Below are 21,211 nucleotides of genomic sequence, written 5' to 3'. Positions count from 1 at the left end.
ATCTTAACACTGGACTTCAAACAACTTGGGCTATGAGCTTCTCCCCCCTTCCTCCAGACTCCAGACCTTGGTTTCCAAATGAAATATAAAACTTGCTCTCATCTGAAAAGAGGACTTTGGACCACTGGGCAACAGTCCAGTTCTTCTTCTCCTTAGCCCAGGTAAGACGCGTCTGACATTGTCTGTGGTTCAGCAAAATCCTTGACATGTCTGTGTGTGGTGGCTCTTGATGCCTTCACCCCAGCCTCAGTTCATTCCTTGTGAAGTTCACTCAAATTCTTGAATCGATTTTGCTTGACAATCCTCATAAGGCTGTGGTTCTCTCAGTTGGTTGTGCACCTTTTTATTCCAAACTTTTTTCTTCCACTCAACTTTCTGTAAACATGCTTGGATACAGCACTCTGTGAACATCCAGCTTCTTTGGCTTGTGAAGGGTGTCAATGATTGTCTTCTGGACAACTGTCAGATCAGCAGTCTTCCCCATGATTGTGTAGCCTAATGAACCAAACTTAGAGCCCATTTTGAAGTCTCAGGAAACATTTGCAGGTGTTTTGAGTTGATAAGCTGATTGGCATGTCACCATATTCTTTTTTTTTTTTTTTTAGATTTGTTGTGATTTGGTGGGTTTTTGTTAAATGTGAGCCAAAATCATCACAATCAAAATAACCAAAGATGTAAACTACTTCAGTCTGTGTGCATTTAATTTATTTAAAACACGAGTTTAACAATTTGAGTTGAATTACTGAAATAAATGAACTTTGCCACGACATTCTAATAATATTGAGATTGCACCTGTTCCTTGGGGGGGGGGGGTGCAGGATTTTCATATTGCACCCAATAACGGCTCTAAACGGCTTCCAAAGGCCATCAATAGAGCTTAGGACGAAATGTGCATTTGATTTGTTATCGTCTGTTAAAATGAATCAAATTGTTTGACATAATAGGATTTATTAGCCTGTTCAAACAATAGCGCCACTGTGTGGAGAAAGGGTGGTTGCGCTATATTCTGCTACTGTTCCACAAGCTCATAACGAATTTGTATTGGTTTTATTACCAGAGTAACAAAACACCTACCTTACTTAAAACAGCTATTTAACTTCTGCTCTCTCAGGTTTTTATTATTATTATTATTTATTAATTTTACATTGTTGTTAATTTGATGAATTTGTTTTTTTAAGCGAAGTTTTATCCAAACCAAAACAATGAACTGTCGCTCATTGCCACCACACGAGCGCGCAGTGCTGTGGTGCGCGCGCACCTGACACCTGTCACACTGTGACGAATCTGTGGCAAGTCTGTGGCTCCTCTGATGCACGAGAGCACAGCGGATCCTGACGAGCGCAGGGAAACACACACACACACACACACACCACCGAAGCTGGATCAAGCCGTCAGAAACCCTCCAAACTTCCACTGGGCCGGGCCAGCAGGCCAGCAACCCCCGATCTGGACCGATGTGCTGGCCGAGATGTCTCGACACATTTATATCAGGAATAAGATCGGCGAAGGAATTCAAGCGCCTATATTTCAGGTGACCATGTTAGGATTTAAGATAAGACATCAATTTTACTTCATTAATTTTGTCGGATAACTTTATTTAGCTAAACACAGATAGCTATTATGATATGAATATAATTGTTTGTTTGGTATTCTCTGTAAAACTGTTTTAAATGATGAAGTACGTTCAAGTACACTCTTTAGTGGGTTCTGCTATTGTTTCTATGTGGGTGTCAAGGGCACTTGAATGAATTAAAACGCTGAGATTTTTACTACTGTGAACTTGATCAAATCACATGAAATATTTGAAGCAGAAAAAACTAGTTTGCTAGCATTATTTGAGTATATATAGAATTATTTTGTCCTGACACCAACAATGAAGGAAACTCACCTAGCTCACCTGACTACATAAAGAACAACCCTAATGCAGTGAATTGAGCACACTGACCCACTTTTTGGTGGCCCTATTAAACAAACTTTAAAAAGAACAAGCTCTCTGTCTATCCTCAACACTACTATAAAGCTCTAGAGACATTTAGAATAGAAACAAATCAGACCTGGCTAATTAATGTGTCCCTGTAGTGACTGTTTTTTGTCAATCCATCCCCATGTCTCTATTTCTCTCCTTCTCTGTCTTGTTCTTTCAAACTTCCTGTTGTTTGTACAGCTGTATTCCTTTTCTTCCCAGGGGTAATTTATAGAAGGATTAATATCTTTATGTTACGTCAAGCTGATTGACTTGAGGTCCGCTTCTACCGTTATATCAGTCCATTAATAAATTTGCACAGATAATTTACATTGATGCAAGTGGCTCTCATTACCGAATGAACTTCCTCATTAATGGTCACTAATGCACTGCACACTGCACAGTTTTATCTGCTGGCACCCTCACATTTGGATTACTTCCATGTTTCTACGCAATGTACAGTCTAGTCATATTCTACCTATTTCTAATTATGTGCGACATTCAGTCTATATTTCCATCTAAAATTATTTATTTATTGTAAGTGATTTATAAAGGGATGAACAATGGCCAACCATGTCTGAAGCAATTCATTCATGATTTCATCATTGCTCCCTCTACAGGTGAACAGGGGAACATATTCAAGGCGTAGTCGACTGAAGAGGTCTGATGGCAGCACCACCTCCACCAGTTTTATCCTGAGACAGGTAAAGGAATGGCCCATTTCTGACGGTGATCATGCTTGGTTCTCAGAGCCAAACAGGATCAATTTAAAATTGATTCACCCCTTTTTTGGCTCAATTAAATTATTACCTCAAGACCAGTCACTTAAAAATAGGGGCTAAAAATCAGACACATTCTGTGTCCTTATTCATTGCTTTGTTCAGAAAGGTGTTGATGTAGTGTGATGATTGAATGGTGTCTCTGCTATAACCTTTTTCTTTCCTTTAAATTTTTGCAATTAGTAGACACTTTTATACAAAGTGACATTTTTTACCCAACATGTCTTCCCTGGGAATCTAACCCACGACCTTTTGCGCAGCTACCGCAATGCTCTACCACTGAGCCACAGGAACACTTCTTTCACGAGCATGAACTAACAAGGAACAGGAACATTGTTAGTTAATAGTAGATACTTTATTAACTAACGCTAACTAATAGTTCCTTAATGTAAAGTGTTTGCATAATTTCTAACTATAATCTGTTGTTAATCTTTTGATTACTACACACACACACACACATATATATATATATATATATATATACATATGTATAAAATATGTATATATGTTGGATTAAAAAATCATTAGAAAGTATGTTTATAAAAGTGGAAATTAAACTTAAAATATATTGATTATATAATATATTTATAATTCATTATATATCAATATATTTAATTTATTGTATATATAAATATATTTATAATATTCTCAAAAACGTATTAAACTTTATTCATGTTATATTAAAATGTGGTAAGATTTAAAATGGTGAGAACAAATATACATAAAAGTGGAAATATAATTTCAAATATATTATATATTTATACATAATCAAATATTTAATAAAAAAATGTATTATTAATTACATTATATTATTTGCATATTGTATAAAAATCAAGCCTTATGAATTTAATTTTCAATCCAAAGTGTGTGTGTGTGTGTGTTATTTATTTAAATATTTATGTATTTCCTAAATATTTGTTTTTGTTATGTTAAAATTTGGTTCAATTCAATAAATATAAATATGTTTGTAAAGAAAAAAAAGACCATGTTTTTGATGGGGAAAATAAAATACACAAAAAAATAAAAGCATTTAACCACTGAAGAAAATAACATCACAGCAAATAAAGGGGAACATCGTGGAGAAAAAACTGACTGTGAATTCAAATGAAATGACAGACGGAAAGAGAGAATGAAAGAGGCAGAGGGAGGCTCTCTCTCTCTCTCATCAGCGCCCACAGTCAAGGAGAACACACGTCAGCAGCAGCTCTGACTTGAAGGCTGCTCAGCCAATCAGCACACAGCTGGTCAACTGTGTCATCAGCCTGAGATTGAGGAAGGGTTCTCTCTCTCTCTTTTTCTCTCTCTAACCCTCTCTCTCTCTGATGCGGGGAGCAGCGCCGTGCCGTGTGAGTGTGTGTGTGAGCGTGTTGCTGAGAGATGATGAAACATCCGCGTCAGTGAGCCGTTGGGAAGCTTCTCCCTGCCTGAGGATGTGAGAGAATTGGAGGCTGAACGAGGGATCCACTCCATCCTGCAGGCTGAGCCGTCTGCACAGGCCTGCTTTCCCTCTTTCTCTCTCTCTCCATCCTCTCTTTCTTGTGAGGCTACTCTCACTCGTTTTCTCTTCTTGTTCTTCCTCTGTGTAGCAAGGGGATCGTCATCCCCCCATCGAGTCTTTTTTTGTGGTGGTGGCTCCCTCCTTCTCTTCCTCCTCCTCCTCCTCCCCCTCTCTCTCCATCTCCACCACCACCTCCTCCTCTCTTTTTTCTCTATTCTTCAAGAGGACCTCTTTGGAATAGCAAACCTCCATGTATGACAATTTGTACCTGCATGGATTTGAAGACTCGGAGGCGGTGAGTTATTTTTCTCGTGATCAGAATTGGCTATGGCTATATATAGTGTTTTCCCACTGGCTATATGTGTGTGTGCGTGAGCGCGCTCTTATGTTTCTGTGTGTGTGCTGAACACTGGCTCAGCTGTGCTGCACATACAGGGCCTGCGAGACTCCTTGTACCATGATTTCTACGATTCAGCCCACCGATCTCCGTGGGTGTACTACTGGGAGATGCTCATCAGAGGCTTGTGTGTGTACGTCTTTCAGTATGTGTTGTTAATAGCACACATTCCCATTGAACATTCACTCCTATTCCATACAGTGCATTTACAGCAGAAAAAAAAAAAAGCACGCCTCTCATTCATTTTTCAGTTGGAGTTTTTTTCAGGATTATGATACGTGGCTTTCTGTTCTTTGTAGGACATACCTGATCTCTTTAAGGTTGAATTGGTTTAGGGTGTTATCATATAGGTAAAATTGTAAAGCTTAATTTATTGTCTGGCTGTTTAAGGGGCAGAGACGTTTCTTGCTGATGTGTAGAATGTAATGAGTCACATGGCTTAGGTGCCCCACTTGAATGCCTCAAAATGAAATCGAGCCAGAAGTCTGGAAAAGCTATCAGGGATTGTGTGTGTATAAGTTAGAGGCCCTTAGAACCCACTGTTATTCTCATCAGATGTGTTTATTTCCATGTTCTGTATGTACAGAGACCATTTATTTAAGATACACATCATAATCCATAATCGGGTTCCTGCACTTTTGAGGATGAATATATGGTATGTCATGTTGTTTGTATATTTAATCCGTTTTTTTTTTTCAACATCTTTTTAAGTAAAACTGTGTTTATTGTTATTAATAATTAAAATTCCATCTAATAGTTGTTTAACCATGTAGTCTGTGTTCAAACACTGGTGTCAAAATTTTCACGCAGAAATTGCTAATACATTTTTCAGTTATTTACGGAGAAACGGCTAGTAACAGAGTTAAATGTGAAATTTTGAAGTAGAAAGACTGGGGTGGGGGGGCAATACAGTTTATGACTGGTTTTATATATTCTACATCGCCTGCTTTCAAATAGAGATCTGGGAGAATTTTTATTTAGAATTATCTATTTTTATATAGAATGTTTATTTGCTAATAAAATACAGATGCATTTAAACCACGTTCATTGCACTCTGCACATCCAGTAAAATTGTGGCTGTAAACCTTCTAAGATTAAGAAAAGCTTCATTTGGTTAATGAGAAAATATCTGTTTGACTTTATTTTGGGCCATTGTCTGTCTTTGTCATTATATATGAATCTTTAAAGGCCCTCCAAAGTCATTCTTCAGCAAAAAGACCGTTATCTCGTCAAAATCAAGGTTGAAATCCATTCATTTGAATTTTTATTTTTTTTGCTCACAATCATCACTTCTGCAGTGAAAGATAAGCAAACTTGTGCATTTTTTGTTTCCCGAATCAGGCGTTTTGTGATTGGACTCACTGGCCTCAATTGGGTCCCTGCTGAAGTAAGCTTGTGCGGAGCGGCTGCCTTCAGGGAAAAAGTGTTTCGCCATAGGCAGCGTGTTGAAATTTTTTAGCCGACTGCAAGGCTTTTTTGCTTTCTCTCTTCCTTTCTCTCTAATGCGATATTGACCCAATCATTCTTTTCACTGACTTGAGCTAATGTTGTTTCCAAATTGGATTAACAGAATACAGCTTCCTAGCTTCACTTCACTTTGAGCAGATCTCTCATTAATTAGAGGACGATGAACTTGCTGGTTGGATCTTCTTTACTATCTTAAAAGGGGAAAGTGTGAATACCGTACAGTATATGTTTTAATTAAGCTGATAGGGATCAGGTGCTTCTCTTGAACATGATGGAGCCTTCTGAGGACTTTATGGAAATTTCAGGTGAAAATGTTCAGATTGTGTATTGTGAAGTTTTTCATGGTCCTGAGAAACCAGCAGTGAAGGTATGTATGCTTAAGTGAAATCTAGATATGTTGATGCTTGAGTGTTTCTGGGTTCTTTTTTATTTTTATTTTAAGTATTTGTACTGTAAATTAAGTATTTTTACTATTTGGAGTAGTTAATGAACTTCGCTCACAACTGATGGATGATAGAAAATAACAAGGATACATTGAAATGAATCTATGGCAAAAAAAAAAAGTGATGGAAGCTCATAATTACACATTTAATCATTTTGCTTTAAGATAATTGGTTTCAAAACGGCTGCAATTGATTTTTAAGATATGTAAGTTTCATAGCCTGTTTCTCCATTTTAGGATTCAGTATTTTTATATTTGTCTCAGACAGTGGCATATGCATCAAGGTGAGAATCTGATTCATGGTGAGATGTATCACAGTCCAAATCATTTTGATATGTTGGTTACACTGTGAATGTTTTAAATCAATTATTCTGTATATGAAAATATGTGATGACTTCATCCATAAAATACTGAGTAACATTTTACATGATCATATTCATTTTGCACTCAATAACAAAGTTTAATAAAAAAATTACTTGTGAAACAAATGTAAATTATTACATAGTTGATTACCTAGTAAATGTATCTGTTGTTTTGTTGTTTTTAAAGAGTGTGTAATGTAGCTAACCTGTGTATTTCTCTGTTTGCTTAAGAAGCATGTATCTCTGCAGCTGTGTTTGCCAGAACTTACCAGTGAAAAATGTGAAAACAAAAATGTTGTTTAAGCCCTAAGACTGGCAAGAGCGGCTACCAAATCTTTTATATTTATCTTGTTGGATCTGTCCGCTGCTTTTGATACATTGAACCACCAGATTATCATGTCAACCCTATTGGAAAATGGCATCTCAGGAACCGCATGCCAGTGGTTTGAGTCTTACCTCTCAGATAGGTCCTTCAAGCTATCTTGGAGAAGTGAGGTGTCCTAGTCACAACATCTAGGTACTGGGGTGCCTCAGGGCTCAGTTCTTGGACCACTTCTCTTCTCTGTCTACATGGCATCACTAGGTTCTGTCATTCAGAAACATGGCTTTTCATACCACTGCTATGCTGATGACACTCAACTCTACCTCTAATTCCATCCTGATGATCCGATAATAGCGCTCGCATTTCAGCATGTCTTACCGACATTTCTTGTTGGATAATGGACCATCACCTTCAGCTCAACCTTACTAAGACAAAACTGCTTGTGGTTTCAACAAACCATCCATGAAGGCTCATTAACCATAACTTCTTCAAAAATACATAGAAACCTTACAGTTGTTATTATTGATAAGCTGAATTTCTCAGAACATATTGCTAAAACTGCCCGGTCCTGCAGATTAGCTTTATAGAACATTAGGATGATCATGCCCTTTCTTTCAGAACATGCATCACCTCCTTGTTCAAGCTCTTTCTATATCCAGGCTGGACAACTGCAATACTCTCTTGGCAGGTCTTCCTGCCACTTCTATCATACCTCTACAATTGATCCAAAACGCCTCTGTAAGATTAATCTATAATGAGCTGAAAAGAAACGCACGTCACACCTCTGTTAATCAGATTGCAGTGGCTACCAGTAGCTGCTCACATAAAATTCAAGGCATTAATGTTTGCCTACAAAACCACCACTGGCTCTTCACCTCTTTACCCTAAATTCATTACTTCAGAGTGATGTGCCCTCTAGAAGCTTGCATTCTGCATGTGAATGATGCATAGGGCACAAAGTCACTTTCACTGACTTTTTCATTAACTGTTCCCTCCTGGTAAAATGACCTGCCCAACTCAATCCAAGCAGCTGAGTCCTAAGCCATCTTCATGAAACGACTAAAAATACGTCTGTTCCTTCTTTATTTAACCCTCTAACTCTAGCACTTTCCAGTCTATTTAAATTCTACTTCATCTATTTACCTTCTTTTTCATAAAAAAACACTAGCTTTCTATTTTTTTCTATCTAATATATATATATATATATATATATATATATATATATATATATATATATATATACCTTTCTGTGTGTACTGATTTGTCAATTTGCACAAATTTAGGAACAAGCCATTTTTGTGGTTTTAGTAACTGTTCTGATTGGACAGAACAAGAAAACTGCCATTTTTATGACTCACCTCTTTTAAAAGCCATGACCAGACTGCTTGCATGTAAATAATGTAGTGTGTGCTATCTGTTCACAGGGTTCAGCTGATTCCTACACTAGCAAGCCGTCTGATTCAGATGTGTCATTGGAGGAGGAGAGGCCGGAGGGGGGTAGTCAGGGCCGGCAGGAGCGAGAACAACAGGCTGCACTGCAGCTGGAGAGGGCAAAGGTCAGAGCAGAAACAAATCGCACTTTATACATATCACTAAAGTATACAGATCTTATAATATTCAACATATACTTCAGCACACAACAGTATGCATTGCTTATTTACTGGTATGTAGCAGGTTACATTTCATTTTAAGATCATAGGCATATTAGCCTTATACATTTTTGATATAAATTATTATTTGTGCAATAATAAAGAGATAGTGTCTATTAATCTTATTTTATATTGTAGTAGTGTTTTTTTTTATTATTTAAAAAATATGCATCGTATTATATGCATCGTTCTTCACTCATATTATTTACAGCAGTTATTTTTCCTAATTCGTTTTTTATTATTGAAGCATAAATGAAAGTTGCGGTAACACTTATGCATAATGCATTATAAAAGTATTTAATGCATTAATTATGCCTTGTAATTCACCTTATAATTTATTGTAAAATCTCATGAATAACTGAAACCACAATTAAAACATTATAACACTTATCAGTTCATTGTTGTAGTATGCATTTTAAATTTGGATATAATTATTTACGACAAGATATAATGTTTTACAATGCACATTATGAATATTAATTATAATGCATTATACCCTTTAATAACTCTTTAAAATGCATTATATATAAAGGCTTTATTAAAACACTTTTATGTTACCAAAGATCCAGTATAACTGTTTGGAAACAGCTATTACAGTGTGGAGAGTGCAGATTGTGAATACACTTTGATTTGAGTAAATCTCAAAAATCTAAATCTAAAATTCAGATGTCTACCCTATTTGTGATCCTGGATAACAAAACTAGTATTAAGTGTCAACTTTTCAAAGTTGAATAAATAAGCTTTCCATTGATGTATTGTTTGTTAGGATAGGACAATATTTGGCCGAAATAAAACTATTCTAAAATCTGGAATCTGAGGGTGCAAAAAATCTGAAAACTGAGAAAATCGCCTTTTGAAGTTGTCCAAATGAATTCTTAGCAATGCAAATTACTAATAAAAAATTACGTTTTTGATATTTACGGTAGGAAATTTACAAAATATCTTTATCGAACATGAGCTTAGATAATATCATAATAATTTTTTGCATAAAAGAACTTTGACCCATACAATGTTTTTTTGGCTATTGCTAAAAAAAAAAAAACCAGCAACTTAAAGCTGCAGTAGGTAACTTTTGTAAAAATATATTTTTTACATATTTGTTAAACCTGTCATTATGTCCTGACAGTAGAATATGAGACAGATAATCTGTGAAAAAAAGTCAAGCTCCTCTGGCTCCTACCAGTGGTCCTAATGCCATTTGCAGAAAGTCATCCGCTCCCGGTAAGAAATAACCAATCAGAGCTGCGGTCCGTAACTTTGTTTGTGTTGAAAATGTAGAAAAATGTATATAATAAGCGAGTACACCATGAATCCATTTTCCAAACCGTGTTTTTAGCTTGTCCTGAATCACTAGGGTGCACCTATAATAAGTGTTTATATTCGGACTATTTTAGATTGCTTCGGGGGCACCGCGGCGGAGTAACCCAGTACCGTTGTGATTCTTCATAGACATAAACAGAGAGAAGTAGTTCCGGCTACGATGTATTTCCGCAAGACGCAAGCAGTTCTGTTTATTAACCGCTAGAGCATCAAAAGTTACCTACCGCAGCTTTAAGACTAGTTTTGTGGTCCAGGGTCACATTTGTTTTATATCCACTAAACTGAGTCAATGAGGTGGACTAGAACAATGTGTACATTAAGTGTATAAAAATTGATTTAGAATTTTTTTAATTATTATAATTTAAAAAACATCAACTTCCAGGCCAAAGCGGTTGCCTTTGCCGTGAAAACAAATGTCAGTTACTGTGGTGCGCTGGATGAAGATGTGCCTGTGCCAGGAACTGCCATCTCATTTGATGCGAAAGACTTCCTGCACATCAAAGAGGTACTGTGGCCTGCTGGCCCATTAGTGAACAGGTCACTGCTGATTCAGATTCACTGATGACTTTGAATACAGAAAAAAAAGTTTTCCCAGATTTTATTTCTTTTGTGCTTCTCTGTGCTCCGTATGCAGAAGTTTAATAATGACTGGTGGATTGGGCGGCTGGTGAAAGAAGGCTGTGAGATTGGTTTTATCCCCAGTCCCCTAAAGCTGGAGAATATCAGAGCACAGCTGGAACAGAAGAAAAGCCGTGTACAAGGGTAAGCAGACAGAGAACATACTTACCTAGGTGAATGGAGCATTTGATTTTCCATAACCTTAGTCGTTAATATTCTGTCAGTTTATAAACCTGGCAATGAAATCTTGGATAGTTTTCCAAAAATGTGCGCTACCACATATTTTTTGGCTATTTTTATGTTATACAATTTGTATGCATTAATAAAAAGTTGTTTTTTGATGCCATTTCCATGTGTAGAAAACCAAATGCTCTTTAGTTGCTGTTCTATAGATACAACATATACTATAGCTTGTTTATAATATTAAGTCTTATAGGATACAATATACATTTTGAAAAAGCTTTGGAAAGATTATGAAAATATTCCATTCCAACATTAATAAAGGGTGGTGGGTTTCAAGAACAGAGATGGATTTATTAAGAAAATTGACTTGTGACACTGTGAGCATGGCATTGCTTGAAGTTAGAGGAAGTCCCAGATTAAACCCAGAAGGTATGGTGGTTTTGCATTTCAGTTTCACTCTTTTTACCCTTTGTTGTTGTTTTTTCTCCAGCTGCCTGTTACTTTATGTAGTCAGGACTATTAGCTTGGCCAGAAGCATTATGACTTAAATTTGTCCCTAGATTGAACATGTATCACAGTTCACTGTACATTCACTGCTGCTCATTATCATCATGTCTTAGCTACAGAAATGCAGAACCAGAGCCAGACTTTTGAGAATTGACATAAAGTCCAGTCCACAGTGTAGTTTATTCTGGCCAAGAACCATCCACTTAAACTGTGTTTTTTAGTTTAGTTTAGATGTGTTTGTTTATAGTGTCTCAGCTGAATATCTTTCAAAGATTCAGTGCTTTGTTGATTGTAGCAGCCTGGTACTACACTATATAAACAAGTTTCTTTTTTCCATGCAGACTTATAAAAATGTTTGAAACTACTAGGAAACCAATTAGATTTGAGCTTACTATTTTGGAGAGCTCTTGTCATTTTAGTAATATTCTTCAAATGGTCTATGGGTCTGAGGCTGAGACTACCAGATGAGAGGCCCAGTATCAAATTATGAGACAATTTACTTGAAACCTGAAATGATCCAATAGTATGGAATTTTGAGATTGTTTGACATTTGATTTGTTGAAAACTGGGTAAGTTAGGTGACACCAGCTCGCAGTTTGAAATCGGATGACTGACCCTCAAACCCAGGTGACTATCGATAACAATTTTACATGCAGCATCAATTCATGGACATTGACATAGAATCAGTGTGGGTCAGACCAGGTTTTCTTCATTAGTTATAAGACATTACGGTATAAAATATAGAGATTTAGAGAGTAGTCCACTTGTATGTGTACACACAATGACTAAAAATGTTCTGTCTCTGTTTCTGTTTGTCTGCTCATTTCTTTAGTAAGTCCAGTGGAAGCTCCTCCTCCAGTTTGGGGGATGTGATGTCATCAGGTGAGCCAATGAGCTGTTGGGGGTGGGGCTTTATCAGAAGGGGGTGGGGTTACAGGAGTCCCCCCCCGAAAAAACGGAATCGTAGGCAATTCATCAGTGGATGATTTTACTGCAACACTGTCCTGCGTAAGGCTAAAGATCAAACAAGCAGCTTGTTGTGAGCATGAGGCAGTGGACCATGAATGACTTGAACGGCTTTCTCACATTTGAAGAACTTGATGATGCTTTATTCTGACTTCCCTTCTTTTTCCTCTTTTTACAGGCAAGCAGAAACAGAAAGTGGTAAGTGTAAGTGTGGATGGAAGAATCATCACTTTACCTTCCTGTCCAGTCACTGAAGAGAGATTTCTGCCACCACTGTCCTTAACACAAATTTGTCTTTACACTCTCTTCTTATTCTTCAAAACGTCACTCATTGTGACATACTTTGACTATGCCGTGCTTTGTTACTTACCTATGATCTCATCTGCAGACTGAACATGTGACTCCCTATGATGTTGTGCCTTCCATGAGGCCTGTGGTGCTGGTTGGTCCATCGCTGAAAGGATATGAGGTGGGTTGTCTCAAATGATGTGGAGGCGTAACATCATCAAACCTGGGTTCTTGTTTTTCTGGCAGAAAAACACTTTTGTCAAGGAAGGATCTGGAGTGTTTTTACAGGTGAATCGGCGAGTTCATCATAAAATGACATCGAAGAGAAAATTCCTCCTTCAAGGCCATAGAGCTGGCGTTCTTTGTTTATGACTGGCTGCGTGTCTGTGTGTGCGCATTTTGGGTTTTTGATAGCAGCAAAATATAATATCTATTCCAGTCTCTTCACACAGAGAAAACAAAAACATACTCCCCCTCTCTGCCGTTCTGTTACCACGGCAACAACCTTCCGGGGTCCAAGAGACGTCAGTGCTAGAAAGTAGAGCACGGTTTGAAATTAGAAAGAGACAGAAAAGGGAGAGAAGAACAAGAACAGTGATGGAGGGAAGGGATCGGTGAGAGGAAAAAAATGAAGGCATACAAGACAGTGAAGCAGAGAAAATAAATGAAGAAAACAAGTTACTTGGCAATTTAAAGGGCATTAATAGATGCATTTTATTATTATAATTTTTTTTTAAATAAGTATTTCATTTATTTATGCAGCTGCTTTGTATATAAATTACAGTGAGGCTAAGTAAGTTTATGAGTCTGAGGCAGGACTTAACATGTTGCTAAGGTACACCACAATAACCTAATAAACATAAATATTGTTTTAGAATAGATCGAATATTATTGTTTAAAGTATGAATTGTATAAATGTATTATGTGAAGTGATATAAATACACTATTAACCCCATTTTAGTCATTCTAAATCACATTCAAATTCACTTTATATGTTTTGTGCAGGTCACTGATATGATGCAGAAAGCTCTTTTTGACTTCTTGAAACACCGGTTTGATGGCAGGTAAGTTACAAAAGTGGTTTATATGTGATTACACTGTCATTTCATCATGTTCCTGCACAACACAGAGACATTTATAATATAGACTAATTTGTTATAAAGAAGACAGGGTGGCTTATATGTTATAATGAAAGATTCTCACTGCAGCTAACTACAGGTTATTTGTATATTGTTATATTTATTGTCCTAGGATAACTATCACGCGTGTGACGGCAGATATCTCACTGGCGAAGAGATCAGTGCTTAACAATCCCAGCAAGAGAGCCATTATTGAGCGCTCAAATACCAGATCCAGCCTTGGTAAGACACAGAGAGAGCCAAAACATGCCTCAAAGAGGGTTATTAAAAAGAAATACCGTATTTTCCGGACTATAAGTCGCACTTTTTTTCATAGTTTGGTTGGTCCTGCGACTTATAGTCGGGTGCGACGTATTTATCAAAATTAATTTGGCATGAACTGAGAGAAATGAACTAAGGGAAATGAACCAAGAAAAAACATTACCGTCTCCAGCCGCGAGAGGGCGCTCTAATGCTGCTCAGTGCTTCTGTAGTCTATCACTGAGCAGCATAGAGCGCCCTCTCACGGCTAAAGACGGTAATGTTTTCTTTTGGTTATTGGTTCTAAATAAATGCGACTTAAAGTCCAGTGCGACTTATATATGTGTTTTTTACCTCATCATGACGTATTTTTGGACTGATGTGACTTATACTCAGGTGCGACTTATAGTCCGAAAAATACGGTATACCAAGTTAAATTCAAGTTCTGTCGCCTGAGACATGTAATCAGTTACCACAGAAAACCATTTTGACTTGTTCCTCAGTTTATAAATTCAAGTAAATCCATTGGTACAGGGATGCATTACGAAGGCTGTGGTTCTAAGTGTAAGTGTACTGGAAGGTTTAAACCAAAAAAAATGTGACATTGAAAAAATATATTGATGTAAATGAAAATATGTGTAAAGAGCCATGTTTAGTTGGCACGGCTTCTGGTATTTTCTGTAGTTTTTTTTTTTTTTTTAGAAGAAGAAGAAATTAGAAGAAGCTATGCCTGAGAAACTTCAACTATGACGAGTTTTTTGGAAACTGTTTGTGTTTAACTTAGAATATTCTTTGACCTGTCATACTGCCATTAAATGTAATATCAATCATTTCCAAGTCCTGATTGTTTTTGTTTTATTAGTGTGCGAACTGTAGACTGATAACTCTCTATGTGATATACATGTACAGCTGAGGTACAGAGTGAGATTGAGCGGATATTTGAACTCGCTCGCTCGCTCCAGCTGGTTGTGTTGGACGCAGACACCATCAACCATCCTGCTCAGCTGCTGAAGACTTCACTAGCACCCATTATCGTCCATGTCAAAGTGTCCTCGCCAAAGGTGTGACCTTCAGAGACGCTTGTGTCATGGTTTGAGTGTTTCATTAGAGAAAAACCAATCAAAATCTGATTGCTCTTGCCTTGTAACCAACTCTTCTGTGCTGTAGGTCCTCCAGCGGCTCATCAAATCTAGAGGAAAGTCACAGAGTAAACACCTCAATGTACAGCTCGTAGCCGCAGACAAACTAGCACAGTGTCCTCCGGTGCGTCTTCTCATACATACAAACATCAACACACCTGTGAAAGAAAACTACAGAAATAATTCCAGTTTTGCACACTTTTAACATAGTCTTATGTGTTTGTGTGTGGTATTCTTCTTTAATAGGAGATGTTTGACATCATCTTGGATGAGAATCAATTGGAAGACGCATGTGAACACCTGGCTGAGTATCTTGAGGCATACTGGAAAGCAACCCACACCTCCAGCAGTACCCCACTCAACCCTCTGCTGGGCAGCAACCTCGGCCCCGCTGCCTTGGCCCCTTACACTACGTCTGCGATATCTGGCTTGCAGGTGCGAAAGTCATACACACTCTACACTTATAGGTATTTATAAAGTGTTTATAGATTTTTCAATCAGTGCCAAGATATTAGTTCAAAATTCTTCTGAATGTATAAAGATAAATCACCTATTAAACCTTTCCAACACTGATGATAAGTTATTTCTGAATGATGCATTTGACACTGAAGACTGTAGTAATGGGTGATGAAAATTCAGCCTTTCCACTATTGGAATAAATTATATTTTTTTAGAAAAATAATTGTAATAATATATCTCAATATTACTTTTCTACTGTATTTTTATCAAATACATGCAGCCCTGATGAGTGTAAGACACTGAAAACATCAAAGATCTTGCTGATCGCAAACTTTTGAACAGTAGTGTTTAATATATGTACATATTACTATTTAAAAGTCATTTCAAAACTTTTTTTTAAATGTTTTTGAAAGAAGTCTCTTATGCTCATCAAGGCTTCATTTGTATGATCAAAAATGTGTTTCAAACAGTAATATTATCAAATATTATTACTCAAATAACTGTATTCTGTTTTTATTTATTTTAAACTGAAATGTATTCCTGTGATGGCAAAGCTGAATTTTCAGCAATACCGTATTTATTTCAGGGTTATTTAAAAAAAAATTAATAAAAAATAAAAACATTTATTTGAAATTGAAATCTTTTGTAACATTACAAATGTCTCTACTGTTACTTTGACCAATTTAATGCTCTCTTGCTAAAAAATTTTTTATTCTTTTGCAAGAAAAGGTTACACTTTATTTTAAGATCCAATTCTCGTTATTAACAAACCATTAACTATGAAATTTGCCTCAATTAACTCCAATTTGCTGCTTAGTTGTTAAGTTCAGGTATTGGTTAGAATTAGGGATATAGTAAATGGTCATGCAGAACATGTGCTTTATAAGGACTAGGGCTGGGATAAACGATTATTTAACGATTTTTTAACGATTAATCTAGCGATTATTTTTTCTTTGCACTTGTATAGAGAGAGCATTCAATAAAACCTTGAAGCCTTGAAAACACATAGCTTACTGAAACAAGCTTACTGAAGACATAGGGCCTAGCTTACTGAAAAAAAGTTCTTCTTTCAGATGAAAATAACAACAACTTATTGTCTAGCATTCAATAAAAAAGGTCACCCAAAATACTTGTTTAGAGCAATTGAAAGGATACAGTAACCAATGTAAACTTGAGGGCTTTAAGCTAATACAGAGAGTGCTTTTCCAAAAAAAATAATAATAATTTACAGTGGGAGCCAGCAGCCTGTCATGGAGAAAAAAAAAATCTCTGAATGCTCCACGTGAAACTTTGGCGTTCCGCCCTTTTTCTATCGTGTCTAATGATTTTGGTTAATATGCACGAGAGAGAGAGAGCAAGACAAGCGCTCATGTAGTTTGAAGACTGTGAGTGCGCGAGCATGCGTGAAACTTTGGTGTTTCACCCTTTTTCTATCGTGTTTAATGATTTTGATTAATATGCACAGGGGAGAGAGAGAGCAAGAAGCGCTCGTGTTGTTTGAAGACTGTGAGTGTGCGCGCGCAGCCGGGGCTCTCTCTCGTACGCGCCCTTTCAGTCGCAGCAGTCATCCTATTCAACAAAACTCACCGATCAAATAAGGCTTTGACAGCCGCCAAAAAAAAAAGATCAATGCAGAAAAACCCCTGGATTGGTTATATAACACTGGACAGAATGTTGATCCGGCCATCGCGTATATTCAGCGCACATAAGGTAAACGTTTTGCAAACGTTTTTTAGAAAAATAAAAACAGGTCGACGAATCGATGCGCATATTTTGCGTCAACGTATTTTTTGCGTCGACGTCATCGATGACCTCGACGCGTTGTCCCAGCCCTAATAAGTACTAAACAGTGAATATGTTAAAATAGCCAAGCTAATAAGCAACTAATTAATAGTGAGAATTGGTCCCTATACTATAATGTTAACAAAAATGGTAGTGCTTACATTAAAACTCATGCAGGCTCTTACTTTATGTGGTACTTATGCATCAGAACCAACAGGGGCAAAAAACACGGCATGCCAACCACACCGGGGACCACTCCACCCCCAACGAACGGCGCAACCTGATGACCTCAGACGAGAACTACCACAACGAACGAGCGCACAAGGGACGGAATCGGGGCTCTTCTGGCTCACAGCATGGAGGCAGCGGTCGAGACCAATACTACATGGAAGAGCAGCAGGGCTACCAGGACCCCTACCAGGACACCTACAAGCCCCACCGCAACCGCAGTTCCCCAGGCAGCTACAGCCAGGACTCACGACACCGGCTCTGAGCCACCCTGCCCCGTTTCGTCCTCCAACCCTGAGCCACAGAGCCACCGAGCCAAGATGGCTTCTGTCCAGAATTGTATACATCTTCCATTACATTTTCGTTTTGTTAGGATCTCTTGAGTTACAAAGTAGAAACTGTTTAACCCCTCCTGAACCTTCGCCATCTGACCAAAGCCTGCATTTCCGTCTGCTTATACAAGGCTCATCTTGTCTGCCTGGGAAAAGGAAACTTTTCTAAATGAAACGTTGCAGCTGTTATGCTTTCACATGTTAATATGCTTGTTGATTTTTAGTTTTTTGTCGATTGTGTTGCAAAAGGGCAGGTTTTACTTCTACCAAGCAACCATTTAACTTAAAAACGAATGATTAGTTGTTCCTTAAAAGCAAATATTCTGTGAAGCTAGCAATGGCCGAGAATTAGACAGTTGTAAAGGGTCCCTGAGAACTGAACAAGGAGCTCAGTTAGTCTTTGTCATTATTGCCAGCATGTTACCTGGCCGCATGCTTCCCCTGTCATTAGTGCAAACCTTGAGCAGACATAGGATGATGCTCTGATCTTTGCCATAAGCAAGCCCAGAGAAAGTGGCTGACGAACTGGAACATTTCAATAACTTAACACAGACCTACTGCCAGCTGTCTTTTCTTACAGAAACAGAATCTTGAATATAATTATCTTGGATTTTTCCAAAGCCTCGAAATCCCAGGCGGTGGAATTTCCACATAACTTCTACCGTAAACAGCAGGAATCTTAAATTCAGCCACAGCCAGCCAATCATCTGTGCAGGTTAGCATGGTGCACTAGCATCTAGCCCATGGTCTCATTTCTTACAAGGCATTATTTTCTAGTAAAGAAGACCGCTTAAAGAAATGCCTAACATAGGAATGCTGAACAAAAGTGTTGCTGTGATCTACTCCTCAATAGAGTTAACAAGCATTGACATCTTATAATTAGTTTTCATCATTTAGAAGCTGGAATTTAGGCACTTTTGGTACATTGTAATTTAAATAGCTCTCAAGGGTGCTCTATTAAAAAAATAATATTTTTCTCAGCACTATGTGTAACTCAAGTATGAACGGGTAGATTTAGTTCTGATTCTTTAGGAGTGACAGGCACCCTGCCCTCCACCCTACCAACTGGAGCTGCTGCCATCTGGTCCACCTCTGCAGACATGCAGTGATCTCCGGGGTGGCTCGCCACATCTCAAAAGTTACAGACTAAACCGACCGCCGAAGTGTTGTTCTTCTACTACTTATACGTTTTCAGTGTGAAAGGGACTGGCAGAGGACGAATAGATCCTCAACATATGGAAGAAGTTCAGACCTGGACCTGAAACTTACAGACCCAAGGCCTTGGCACACCATGATTTTCCTTGGCTGCATATTCTCGCCTTCTTGATTTATGCTAGTTTGTGCATTTTCAAAAGAATAAATTTTAAAGAAAAAAATCAACTCGGGAAAACTGAGAACCGCAACGAGTACATTCTGTATGCATTTGTCTATTCGCATGCTTCTATGTTAATTATATAATGAAGATGAATGAACATGAGGAATTTGGCAGTCGATGCCCATTTGACAAAAAAAAAAAAATCTTCTATGAATTTGCTGCCTGAGACAATCAGATGGAACTTCTCTGTAAAACCGGAACGTTGTTCATCCCTTCCCATCATCCTGCCCTCTCCCATTTCACACCAGCTTCATCTGAGCTCCAGATAAAAGAATAAAAAGCTGTCAATTTTTCCTTTTTTTTTCGTGAAAGTTGAAAATTAAAGATGGAAATGCAAAATCGCATGCATATCATTTTAATTTATAACAAATTTGAAAGAAAAAAATTGTTTTATGGAATATAATTGTGTAAAAGGCAAATCAAGCAGTATTTAAGTTCTTTTACAAAAAAGAAAAGAAGAAAAAATAAATGGTCATTTTGAAACTGTGTCATATGTTCTTTATTAATTGTTACTTCTTGGAACCATTGGTTAACTGGCATTATGAAGGTCATTATCATACCACAGTAAGATGGATGACAATTAAACACATGCATTTTAAAAAGCTGATTTAACTGTAAATTTCAGATTTTCAATGTGTCAAAAAGACTGCACTGTACCATATCAAGCTACTATTGGACATGAATAATGCTATGTAAAAGTTTACAGGGCTCAAACTTAGAAAAGCAATTTAATGCTGCTATCCATCAACAAATGTGGTAACAAGGTTAACAGAAGTAGATATTCTCTTTACCTCACAGAACTCATATCTTTTCAGAAAGCCACATTAGAAAATATAGAAAATTAATAAAAAGGCGTGACCACAATGTAACAGAATAAAAATAGAGTACAACAGTAAAAGATCAAAGTTGCCATTGGCAATTAAAAAGTTAAAGCAATTACACTGTTGAAGGACACGAGAGACATGCACCTTAATAAAGTGACCAAGATATTGTAAGGCCACAACAAAAAAAAATTTATTTGTGACTTTCATTATTATTAATATAATTAACTAAACAATGTATTCATGTGGAAGTGGAACATTATATGTAATTAAATTTGGAATAAGAAAAAATTGTATTCTAGATGATTATTCCATCGCTACTGTTTTTGATAATATTTTATTAATTCTGTTAATGAACTAGGGGAAAATGTATTATACCGTCTGATAATGATAATGAAGGTTTTAACCTAGCCATGACTAATGAAACAGGTTAATAAAGTTATCAGCTCATTAAGAAATGCTAAATGTAGGGATGTTCATCAATTTGACACTTAAGTTTCTCAAAACTCATAAAGACACATTAGCTCCTGTTATCTCTCACCAAATTAATTTATTATTTGAAAAATAGTGTTTTTTCTACAGCAAGGAAACAAGCCATTATTTCTCCTATTTTTAAATCTGGGGATTATTTTGAGGTAAGCGACCAATCAGTATATTACCAGTAGACTCAAAGGTTGCAGAAAAGGTAGTTCTTGAACAACTCCAATAACTTAAACTGTACCATGGGCGAACCCCAAGGATCAATACTAGGCACTTTATTATTTAGTTTATGCATTAACGATCTTCCACAGTATTGTAAAGGGATACAACTGCAAATGTATGCTGATGATACTGTTATTTTTGCACATGCGAGAACAGCAGAGTTAGCAGCTGAAAAGTTAAATGTTGCTATGGAAAGTATTATACAGTGGTTAGAGCAATCGTGTCTTACATTG

The 21,211-nt window shown here is 37.1% G+C and overlaps 1 protein-coding gene across 3 annotated transcripts; it reads left to right on the top strand.

The window, feature by feature from the left end:
• The first annotated feature begins 1,314 nt into the window (after positions 1 to 1,314).
• LOC113093884 (voltage-dependent L-type calcium channel subunit beta-4-like) lies at positions 1,315 to 19,938 on the top strand. Of its 3 annotated transcripts, XM_026259449.1 has the most exons (14): positions 1,315 to 1,531; positions 2,584 to 2,667; positions 8,655 to 8,786; positions 10,582 to 10,704; positions 10,834 to 10,961; positions 12,340 to 12,389; positions 12,652 to 12,671; positions 12,862 to 12,942; positions 13,767 to 13,825; positions 14,013 to 14,122; positions 15,050 to 15,201; positions 15,308 to 15,403; positions 15,526 to 15,714; positions 17,729 to 19,938. In XM_026259449.1, the coding sequence occupies exons 1-14, from the start codon at positions 1,469 to 1,471 to the stop codon at positions 18,011 to 18,013; spliced, it is 1,572 nt and encodes a 523-aa protein (XP_026115234.1). In that variant the 5' UTR covers positions 1,315 to 1,468; the 3' UTR covers positions 18,014 to 19,938. The 3 variants fall into 3 exon arrangements, with proteins under 3 accessions (XP_026115234.1, XP_026115240.1, XP_026115247.1); XM_026259455.1 differs by lacking the exon at positions 12,340 to 12,389 and having other exon boundaries at positions 12,653 to 12,671; XM_026259462.1 differs by lacking the exons at positions 1,315 to 1,531; positions 2,584 to 2,667 and adding an exon at positions 4,025 to 4,535.
• The last annotated feature ends 1,273 nt before the right edge of the window (positions 19,939 to 21,211 follow it).

Source organism: Carassius auratus, chromosome 6 (assembly GCF_003368295.1).
Source record: "Carassius auratus strain Wakin chromosome 6, ASM336829v1, whole genome shotgun sequence".
Lineage (NCBI taxonomy): Eukaryota > Metazoa > Chordata > Actinopteri > Cypriniformes > Cyprinidae > Carassius > Carassius auratus.
Note: the sequence above shows the minus strand (reverse complement) of the source record. Positions and strands in the feature narration are given on the sequence as shown.

Coding starts and splice junctions, on each gene's coding strand:
- LOC113093884 (XM_026259449.1), top strand. CDS start 1,469: ATGTCTCGACACATTTATATCAGGAATAAGATCGGCGAAGGAATTCAA. Junction 10,962..12,339: donor AAGAAAAGCCGTGTACAAGG/GTAAGCAGACAG, acceptor TCATTTCTTTAG/TAAGTCCAGTGGAAGCTCCT. Junction 13,826..14,012: donor AAACACCGGTTTGATGGCAG/GTAAGTTACAAA, acceptor TTATTGTCCTAG/GATAACTATCACGCGTGTGA.